Here is an 11,821-nt window from a genome sequence, read left to right as displayed (position 1 = left end):
TAAGTAAACTACCGTGTAAACTGCGTTTAATATGCCGTCGTATTCAACACTCGGGCAAGCAATGTCGAAAAGTTGTTCTTCCTAACGCGGAAAACTACCGGCGAGGCCAGAGAAATTGTTCAGAATAGTCCCTTAACAAATCAAGGTTTCGACTTGGCATGGAGCAATTTGTGTTCACGATATGAAAACCGACGGATATTGGTTAATGGTCAGTTAAAGATCTTGTTCAACCTGAAAGCTTCTCATTCGGAATCTGGCAACGCTCTTAAGCAGTTTCAAGGAGATATTAATTCTTGTATCTCGATTCTAAAGCTTCATAACATAGATGTAGAAAGTTGGGATCCTATTTTTGTGTTTTTATGTACAAGTAAACTTTCGGAAAACACATTGACACTTTGGGAGCAACAGTTAAAGGACAAAACTTCAATTCCAAAATGGCTTGAGTTAAATGAGTTCCTAACTAACCGCTATTGGACGCTTGAATCTGTTTCTGAGATTCGTGGTTCCAACTGTCCCAAAACAAATGATCCGAAAACAAAGAATAGTACCACCACTTCGACATCCAATAAAAAAGTTCATAGTTTTATAAAAAAATTAACTCTTCCAAAGTGTCAGTTGTGTCCGAAAGACGAACACACCATTCGTAAATGTCCCAAATTTTTGGAAATGAGTTATCCACAGCGCCTTAACGAGATAAAGAAGGAAGGTATGTGTCTAAATTGCTTCTCAAAAACGCATAGTGTACGAAATTGCACTAGTAAGCATACGTGTTTCAAGTGTAAAAAAGACACAATACTCTTCTTTATAAGGAAGTGGATAACTCTCATTCTTCTCCCCAAAATTCTAGCTCCAGTTCAACACTCAATTCCACTTCGGTCGCGTTTTCACCTTCGAATTCAGGTTCATCACAGTCCACTAATGCTTCACCGTCAGGCCAAATTCAATCATCGTTTCAAATTCAGCGGGTGTTTTACTGAGAACAGCTTGGGTGAATATACTCCATTTCGGCACGAAATATCAGGTAAGGGCATTGATAGATTCCGGGTCAGAGGGAACTTTTATCTCCGAACGTCTTTTTAATACCCATAAGCTTCCCTCACAACCTACTAATGCCCAGATATCAGTGTTGAATAACACTGTATCGGCACAAGTTCAACGTCAATGCTCTCTGATACTTGGTTCTAACATAAATAGCGACATAGAAATTCCTGTCACAGCTCTCGTAGTACCACACTTGTCGAATAATCTCCCCTCCCAAAATTATTCCTTTTCAAAATTTTCGAGTCTTCCAAATATACAATTAGCAGATCCGAAAGTTCTATTCTAGTTCGAAAGTTGACATGCTGATTGGTGGCGACGTTTTTCCATTGATTGTTCGCTCCGGGATCATCAATAACGTTTGTGAATCCCTCTTAGCTCAAGAAACCATTTTCGGGTGGATTCGGACTGGTCCAGTTTCGCGTCACCCTAATCCATGTCTCTCTATCGTTTCACATTTCTGCGAAATTACCTTTGATAAGGCAATTTCTCGTTTCTGGGAGGTGGAGAATCTTCCAAAGAAGAACTTTTTGTCTCCTTCTGGTCGGGCATGTGAAGAGCTATATGTTCAAACGACACGTAGGAATTCAGATGGTCGGTATATAGTTTCGTTACCATTTAAGGATGGTTTTCCAAATAATATAAGCATCGAACATTCTTTAGTAGGCGATTACGAATTGACCAAAGTCGATTCTCCAAATATGTCTCAAAATAATGTATACTATCTTCCTCACCATGCAGTCGTTAAGCCTGAAAGCGTCACTACAGAGGTTCGTGTAGTGTTTAATGCTTCGTCTCCTTCTTCGAATGGACTAAGTCTTAATTCTGTTCTTCATGTAGGTCCGATCTTACAAAATGATCTTACATTATTGATTCTTAGGTGGCGATTCTTTGAATTCGTTTTCAATGCTGATATTATAAAAATGTATCGGCAGATATTAGTTGATCCTAGACACACCCCATATCAGAGAATTCTCTTCCGAGATAATCCAAATAGTTTAGTAGGCGATTACGAATTGAAAACGGTCACCTTTGGAGTGAATTGTGCTCCCTATTTGGCAATTCGTACCCTGCTACAATTAGCGGATGGCGTTCGGGAAACATTTCGGCAAAAACTCTTGGAATTCGGTGGAATGCTCATTCCGATGAATTTTATTTCGATACAAATAAATTTGATTTGGTTTCGGAATATACCAAAAGAGAAGTTCTGTCCAGAATAGCAAAATTGTTCGATCCTGCTGGCTGGCTGGCGCCATGTATAATTCTTGCTAAAATTGTAATGCAGAAAATATGGATAGATGGCACCGATTGGGATGAGAGTCTATTACCGGAAACGCTCAGTCAGTGGAAGTCATTCGAAGATAGTTATCCGTTAATCAATTCCATACGCATTCCTCGTTGGATTGGTTATATTCCAAATGCTGATGTCCAATTCCATGGATTTTGCGATGCCTCGGAAAAGGCATACGCTGCAGCATTATATGTTCGTATATCAACCAATGGTGTGGTTCAAACAAACTTGATTTCGTCCAAAACCAAAGTAGCACCAATAAAGACTCTGTCCATTCCGAGACTTGAGCTTTGTGGAGCTTTACTTCTTGCGGAGATGATTGAGAACCTGTTACCAAGTCTAGATGTGGATAACTATACGGTTTCATGTTGGACAGATTCTACGATTGTAATTTCTTGACTAGCGAAGCCACCATGTAATTGGCTCACCTTCGTCGCTAATCGCGTTTCGAAAATCATTCAGATAGTTCCTTTTTCTAGATGGAGTCTCGTGAGTTCTGAAGATAATCCTGCTGATCTGGCAAGCCGTGGTATTTCACCACAGGAACTGAAGAGCAGTCAACTATGGTGGTTTGGTCCCTCTTGTTTGAAGCATTCATCTTCTAAATGGCCAAGCCAAAACTTGTCCAAGATTCCCATTACAGATCTCGAAGTCAAAACGATCCGTACTCATTTTACATATTTCTCCGACTTTGATGATCTGCTAGAAAGATTTTCATCTTTTTCCAGGGCAATGCGTGTGATGGCTTATGTTTATAGGTTCTTCTATCGAACGCATCCAAGTTTTCGTTCAAATTTCTATAAAGATTCCACTTTAGTCACTAGTTCTGAAATAATTTCTATTCGTGACAAACTTATTTCAGTTTGTCAAAAGGCTGCGTTTCCAAATGATTACAAAGCTTTATCGGCTCGACAAAATCTTCCAAAATCCAGCGGGATTTTAAACCTTAATCCATTTTTAGATCCAGAAGGTTTGATACGTTCGTGTGGTCGATTAGTGCTTTGTTCTGAAAATGAAAAGCATTACATCATTATTCCTTACAATTCTAAATTCGCACGACTTCTGGTAAAGTTTATACATGATATTACTTTACATGGAGGGAATCAGTTGGTTCTTCGACTTCTTCGGTCACAATATTGGATACCGAAAGCCAAAAATCTTATAAAAGCCACAATAAACAATTGTAAAACATGCGTAATCTACAAAAGGCGTTGTCAACGGCAGATGATGGCCGCGTTACCGCCTGAACGTTGAGAAGTTAGTCGTCCATTTACCGGGCTAGATTTCGCTGGCCCTTTCGACATTAAGAGCTATTCTGGTCGAGGTTGCCGTATGACAAAGGGATACGTCTGCGTATTCGTCTGTTTTTCCACAAAGGCTATTCACCTAGAGGCAACATCCGACCTCTCCACACCTGTATTCCTAGCAGCATCCTAGCAGATTCGTGTCACGTCGAGGATGTCCTCTACACCTTTATTCTGATAACGGTACCAACTTTGTTGGAGCATCCCGAACCTTAGCTAAGGAGTTTATTCAAACTACACAACAACGCATTCAAGCCAACTATGCTCATCAAAATGTGACGTGGCATTTTATTCCAGCAGGAGCTCCTCATATGGGAGGTTTATGGGAGGCTGGAGTCAAAAGCTTCAAATCCCATTTCCGAAAAAGAGCAGGTAGTTTCAAATATACTTATGAAGAGTTGTCCACACTACTCTCCAAGATTGAATCTTGCTTAAATTCAAGGCCAATTTCTCCAATGTCCACTGATCCAACAGACCTTTGTGCCCTAACTCCTGGTCATTTCCTTATAGGTTCACCTCTCCTCACACCTATCGATCCACAAATAAATGAATCCTCTATATCCGTGACCAATCGATGGCAAAGATTGAAACTTGTCCATCAACACTTCTGCCAGCGTTGGAAAAATGAATATTTGAAAGAGCTTCATAAAAGAATCAAATGGCAAACTCCTGAACGAAATCTACAAGAAGGTGCACTCGTCGTCATAAAAGATGAAAACCTCCCACCGAATTCATGGCGTATTGGTAGAGTCACAAAAATCTATCCTGGATCCTATTTGAAAGAGCTTCATAAAAGAATCAAATGGCAAACTCCTGAACGAAATCTACAAGAAGTTGCACTCGTCGTCATAAAAGATGAAAACCTCCCACCGAATTCATGGCGTCTTGGTAGAGTTACGAATACGCGTTGCTGAAGTATTAACACATCGAGGGATCATAACGCGTCCTATCGTCAAACTTATTCTTTTGCCGACAGAATCCTAGATGACGTCTTTTACTTTAGCTCCCTTATTTTTATTGTTTATTTTCTTTCTCAGATCAACATGCCTAAAATCGCTTCATCTAAATCCGAGTCATCCCCCGACGGACTCCCAAAAAGGTACAATGCTTATCCATGTAGAATTTGTAAACGCCCACATCCTTTGCGGACATGTAAAAAGTTTTTGGCGATGAATATAAACGATCGTATCCATGCAGTCCGTAAACACAAATATTGTTCGAACTGTCTCGCCCATGACCATTCCCATGGCACCTGCTTTTCAAAACTCGGGTGCAAGCATTGTCATAAATTCCATCACACCCTACTCCATGTGAATCCCCGCCTGGTAAAGGACCTGTTGACTAGTCGTTCTCGTTCGCCTTCCCCACAGCCTTCTACAGCGCGAGAAAACAGATCTTCATCCAGTCGTAAGACCGATTCCGCCTCAGCTTCGACCTCAAAATCTGCACCTTCCATCTCAAAATCCACATCGCTAACCTCGATCCTGCGCCAAAACACCGTGGTGTTTTTACCCACCGTCCTTGTTAAGGTTTCTTCCAAATATGCTCGGTGCCTACTTGACTCCGGATCTACGGTTAGCCGAGTTTCAAAAGGGTTCGTCGACAAACTGAATCTAACGGCATTCAGTCTCTATAAAGAGACTTTTTGTCCAATCACTCTAAAATCGCGATTTAATTCAGGTTCGAAGATAGATGGAACATTTCGGGTCGACAATCGGATAACGCTTCGTACGCCGTCCGAGACGCTTCCAGAACATTATAAAAACAATTTTCGTGATATGTTTCTAGCCGATTCCAAATTTTACGAATCGGCTTCAATCGACATTATAATCGGTGCTGACCTTTATCCAAAGGTAATTCTGGAAGGGGTATTTTCAAAAACAGGCTTTCCTACTACGCAAAGCAGTATATTCGGATGGACTATTTATGGTCCATGTTCGCTATAAGTTTGAAATGCACTTTTTTAACTTCAGGCATGCAAAATACGAAACGTATGTTTAATTTTTTTTTTTCAATTCCATAAAACTTTAAAATGTTCAGTTCGTAATTATTTGAATTTTTATAATTTAGTATGTAAGCTTTAAAATATCAGTAAACTTGAATTATAAAAAACCTATCAAATTTAATTTTTATAATTACTTTCCTTCATTCTTCTCTTTTACAGCAGTATTAGGACATGTTCACGTATCCGTTTACCTTTCATTTGCATGCATCCTGCAAGGCGGGCGGCAATGTTTATGTCAACAACATATCCAACAATGTTTTCAATACTAACGTATCGATGTTATTAACCCTACAACTTAAACCTACCTATTGCTTTGTATATTATATATGAAAGCTGTTGTTTAAGAGATAAATAGCTATGTTTATAGCTATTTATCTCTTTCTAAGTTTTATAAACGCCTAAAACGAAACGTCAAGTTGGCCAAACATGTCCTAAGACTGCTTCCGTTTTTCCTACTAACATAAAACCTTCTTCTTGTTCTTGCCTTAGAGAAAAACACAAGTAATCCTACCATCACCAATAAAGAAATTGAAATTTATTCCAAACCCTAATACTTTGTCCTTTTTATTTCTATTTGCCAATTGGGGTTTTCTTTTGAGTAAACAAAATCAACCTTTTGTTTACATTCTAAAGGGATTGTCTCTCAACCATTCCAGCCAACATCCAGATTAACAGTCTAAACAGTCTTGATTAGGAAATAGTATGCATTAATAATTATCAAATTGTCAGAATATGATTCTGAGCCAATTGGTATACTTCGTCACTATCAGCACTAACCCATTATACTTTCCCCACCAAAGGGGGGAAAGTAAACACACGTTTTTGTAAATTTGCATTTAGGTAGAGGTAGGTATAGGTAGATAATATGTATTATGATTTCAATATAAGAACGTCAAAAGAAGTAAAATTTACTCAATGGAAATACTGAAAAAAACCGAAAGATGTTGTGATTCAAAAATTTTCAGTACAAAAAATATACCTTATATTAAAAAATGGATTCTTTTCACTCTTTTCGACGTCAATAGCATCGGATGATAAAAAATTCACTTAGAGCTGCACATAAGTAAAGCTGAAAGTACACAACATGCGTTGAAGCTGTGAAGCATTTCACGCTTTTTTAAACTTTTCGAGCTTTCAAAGCTGCAAGATATACACCACGCGTCATTTCGATAATTTATTTCCTTTATTTCCATACAAAATCTCATTTATAAACCATTTATAAAATAAAAATATTGTTTGTGAATAAGGGGGTAAGTGTTTATGGTTTTGTATTTTTTGACATATTTTTCGTTTCTAAAAAATGAATTGTATGTAATCACGGATAATAGAAGTTATCACAATTAAACGATGCTTAAAAATTTAAGTCAATACAAAATAAAATTAAGTCGATGCAAAAAATTTTATATATCCATATCCATATAAATTTAAAAAAATCTGATATAGACTAAACCAATATTTAATATTTGTATGATTTAAAAATTACGACGATTTTGACACCCATTTCGAAAAAAGAAATATTGTGGACCAAATATATTCTACAAAAATTTTTTAATTATTTTTGCCAAAATCGTAATGACGGATTCTTAACACCCATTTCGAAAAATTCAAAATATTTTATTTTCCAAAAATTACACTGAAGTCAGGATTTTTAATCGCTCATGTTTAGTACTTTAATACGCATCGATTGGCTGTTTATATTTCATTTTAACGTATTTATAATCTTTTATAATGTATTAATATTCCCTTTTAATGCCATATTATGTTAATAAATATTCAACCAAAACTAAAAAATAATAATAGATTAACTAACATCTGCTCTCTATTTAACACATAAATTTAAATTAAAATAATTGTTTACTATTTTTTATTTTTAGCTCTACCACCACCTCACCATGCAGCTTGCAATGATAACAATTCAGTTACAAATTTAAATTACCAACGTGAAGGTGGCTTATCGCCAACCAGTAATCAATTAGCCCAATGGTTTTCGCCAGAATTACTTGCACAGGCATCAGCAGGAAAACTGCCATTATTAAATATGAATCAGGCGCTAAGTTTAGAAGAATTTGAAAGAAGCATACAACATTCCTCAACTGCTGTAAACAATTGAATATAAATATTTACTTTAAATACAACCTATATTATTAAAATTATGTAATTGTAAACCATATGTATGTATGATGTTAAAAGATCGATTATTATTATTATTATTATTATTATTATTATTATTATTATTATTATTATTGATAAACTATTATGATATACGTACTCAATTAAAAAAAAAACACAAGTTTTATACAAAATATGTTTTAGTAAAAAATGTCAAAACGTTTGTCCGTTAATTAATTTATTTTACTGTACAACATCATTATGTCTGACCGTTTTATAGAAACATTTACTTAGAGTTAAAGTTCCGACCATCTACATACTTCTGCTGTTTAAATTATAAGAAATTGTAAACAACTTGCTAAATGTTTCTTCTGAATGTGACATTAAGAGATTAATTATTTTATGTCTTTAAAATGATGGAATGAAATATTGACTCAAATTTAGAAAATAAAGAAATTAAGGGAAAAGATAATAATATTTGGGAAGTTAATTTGAAATTCTTTTTAAAGGATGTCCTCACCGTAAATAATTACATTACGCAAAAAGTTCTTCAGTGATGACTACATAAAAATACACATACTCCACATAACTTTGTCGCAAGATTGTATTAATGTATATTAAATAAAATACCCTGGGGTATATATTTTTGAAATGAAGATTGAAAATCAACATTGTCCCAAAAAAAATAGTGCCAAAAGTTCCTCAGTGATGTACACATAAAAGCACATATAACAGTCGCACCAACTCCGCATCAATTTGTCGCTTCATCGTAGTTATTTCTCAAGGGGCGTAGTCCTGAGAATGACAAAAGTAAAAATCGTAAATTATTGCAACCAAAAAAAAAAAACATGTGTATATATCGCGAAACACAAAGCGCACAATCATATTCTGCATGCTCATACCAACATCAATTCAAATAAATATACGTATAATCGGCATTTAGTTTTGTTGTATATTCATACATTTTAAATTTCCTATTCAACATGTTGTAAGTAAGAAATGTACTTGTTTTATTCAATTATTATACGTACATATATTTATTTGCAAAATTTCACCAAGGCAACGGTTAATAATAAAAAAAAAATAATGAAATTATGTGTCAACTTGTTTTTTCTCTTATTAAATAAGATATTAAAATTAACTAAATATTACTAATTTTAATAAATATTAAATACAAAAGATAAAAAAATATCTGTTTATACTAGGATTGTTGTTGTAAATCTGTTTATACTAGGATTGTTGCGAATGCCAGTTTAGCGAAAGCGAAAAATAAATTAAATTTTTTCAAAAGCAAAAAGTTTAATTCAAATAATTTTAACAGAAAATTGACAAGTATGAATGTATAGTCGGGCATAGAAGACCATATGATAACCTACAACAGTCAGTACGTTAGAAATTTGGATTATTAAAGCATTGATTTGTTTTTTTTAACTTTATTCCAGAATATTTTTACTTATTTTTTATAAAAAAAGAAAAAAGTATGAAGGTATAGTAGGTCATAGAAGACCATATGATACCTTACAACAGTCAGTATGTTAGAAATATGGATTATTAAAAAAAAAAAACTTTGATATTTTTACTTATTAAAAAAAATTTCAAGTGCGCTCATAGGGGAGTAGGGGTAAATATGGGTCTATCATTATGAATGTTGGTTACGTCTATTTTTAAGTTATTTATATTTAATATATATTTATTTATTTTAACATATTCATTTATATTATCAAATTTCACTAATAAACGCTAATAACATTTTAAGTCATTTTCGACCACTAAAGTTGTGTAAGTATAAAGCTTATGAAATTACATAATACACCGTTCGACACCAGATTTATATCACAAACCAGATGATATAAATCTGAAACTAGAGATCAAATGAAGTAAATCTGTGTTCTGTTTTTATTTCGTGGTTCTGCATCCTTGTAAAAGGACTTAAAAATTTCCAAAGAGCACTGTTTGACATCAATCCAATTTTTCCAAGATTTTGTATTAAAATAAAACAAAAAAGGGATTACATTTTTGAAGGTTTGTAGGTTTTTTTTTAACGAAAAGTAGTGCATGTCGTTAACAGCATCAATATATTAAGACTGTGTAAAACGAAAAAGCTTAAAGATGGTGTCAAAAAATATGTTGACTATATACTCCCTAAAATCTTCCAGCAAAGATGTATAAAATTGGCATTAGATTCTATCGTTGTTAAAAATATCAGTAGATCAGTAGACTTTAAGGTACCAAAACTATAAGTGAGTTAATTGATCATGGATAGCTATGAACCGAGACGTCAACGGGTACAAGCCAATACATTTCAATAAACCGAGGACGGCTGTAGCGTTAACCGCATAATTTAATGGCGTATGGCAAGAAAGAAGACATTTTAGGTAAGAAAAAATGCACATACATATTTATGTGTGTACGTCACATAAGACTGCAACTTTTATTTTTTATGAATTACTTGTATATGTATATATAATTATATTTACATATAATTACATTTCTATTTGTGTCTTATTATCTTTATTGCTAATAATGTATGAAAATCAGGAAGAGGTGTATGTATGTATGTATGTATATATTTATGCATGTATACACATTTTTTCAAAAATCTCGTTAATTAATATAACGATTTTACTTTTTATGGTAGAGGATTAAAATATAAGATATTCTTTAAAAAATACAACAAAAAATAGCTTTATTTTGCTAAAAAATAATTGTTTAGATAAAGTTTTTTCTTAAAATTTATAAAATTTTACATAGGCAAATTACTTAATTGATTCACTGTATTGAAAATATATGGCTTACGAAGAGAATACAAAAAACTCGACTTAGTTACAATAAAAATAAACGTTTGAAAATGAATAAAAATGTAAAACTTTTAAAGAAAAGTATCAGTCCGCTTACGTCATTTTATTTATTCATGGTTCCAAAAAAAGTAGTTGATGTTTCGATAAACGATAATTATAATTTATAAAGTATATTACCACTTTGTATGGATAATAATAAAAGCGGATATAGGAAAACTGAGAGTTATTACAATAATTGATTTGATAATGTGATAAAATTTTCAAACGAGAGTGAAACAATTGTCTCCAAATTTTAAAGGTTGTGATTTTAGCAATTTAGAAATTGTTGAGGAAAATGGTGGCTGTGAAGAAATACATCAAATGGTTTGTGCTGTAGTGACTGAGGACATGATAGATATTAATAGCGAATTAAATTCACAGGAAACTTCTGCTTTAAAGTCGATTGTGAAAAATAACTATTTGATTAATAAATGCAGCATAAGGGCTTCTGAGGTATACTGTTTGCAAATTAGAGTGACTAATGATGTACCTACATATGTATATACTCTGGACCTCGGCGTCTTTCATACCGTGAAATAAAAAATAAATTAAAAGAATTTGAATTAATTTGGGCTTTTGACGTTTAGGTTTTCAGCGGGATACTTTGTGGGAATAAGCAGTAGATTAGTGGACAGCAAATGACAAATTTCTCAAAAAGTATAATTTCCCATTAAAATGAGAAATTATACGTAGGTAGTTTGAAAAGAGATTAGATTTAGGTTTAATTAGTTAAAGAGTTTTGTGTATTTAAGTGCAAATGTTAGGATGTTTGTGAGCTCACCTTTGTGTAAATGTGTGTGTGTGTTTATGTATGGTGTGTGATTAGTAGAAATGAATAGGGTTCGTTGAGAATACAAAAAAAAAACACAAGTTTATTTTTGTTTTCTTTAATTAATGTTTATTAGGTTTTTGATACTCGATTAAGACTGACTCCATGATACAAAATTAGTTTATTTGTAACTTATGGTTTTCTCAAAATAAATGCTTAATTGCAAAAGATATAAAAATAAAGAATTACATTGATATTTCGCTAGTCATCGAAAACAAAATTAGTAAGAAGTTTGTTTTAAGTTGATGGCTTTAAATGTGTAAACAAACTGTTTTAACTTGTGAAATATGCAATTTTTAATTATTAGGAATTTTGGTTTATTTTAATAGGTGAACAAACTGTTAAACTGTGCAATTTTTAGTTATTAGGAATTTTGGTTTATTTTAATAGGTGAACAAACTGTTTTAA

General features: G+C 33.5%; 1 protein-coding gene across 1 annotated transcript in view; it reads left to right on the top strand.

Annotated features, from left to right (window-relative positions):
* Window positions 1–9,502, top strand: part of LOC111687999 (eukaryotic translation initiation factor 4E transporter-like) — a 38,083-nt gene extending 28,581 nt beyond the window's left edge. The window contains exon 3 of the mRNA XM_046956271.1: window positions 7,513–9,502. Coding sequence (XP_046812227.1) covers window positions 7,513–7,748 — 236 coding nt within the window. The 3' untranslated portion in view covers window positions 7,749–9,502. The remainder of the gene's footprint in view (window positions 1–7,512) is intronic.
* Window positions 9,503–11,821: the final 2,319 nt, after the last annotated feature.

Source organism: Lucilia cuprina, chromosome X (genome assembly GCF_022045245.1).
Source record: "Lucilia cuprina isolate Lc7/37 chromosome X, ASM2204524v1, whole genome shotgun sequence".
Lineage (NCBI taxonomy): Eukaryota > Metazoa > Arthropoda > Insecta > Diptera > Calliphoridae > Lucilia > Lucilia cuprina.
Note: the sequence above shows the minus strand (reverse complement) of the source record. Positions and strands in the feature narration are given on the sequence as shown.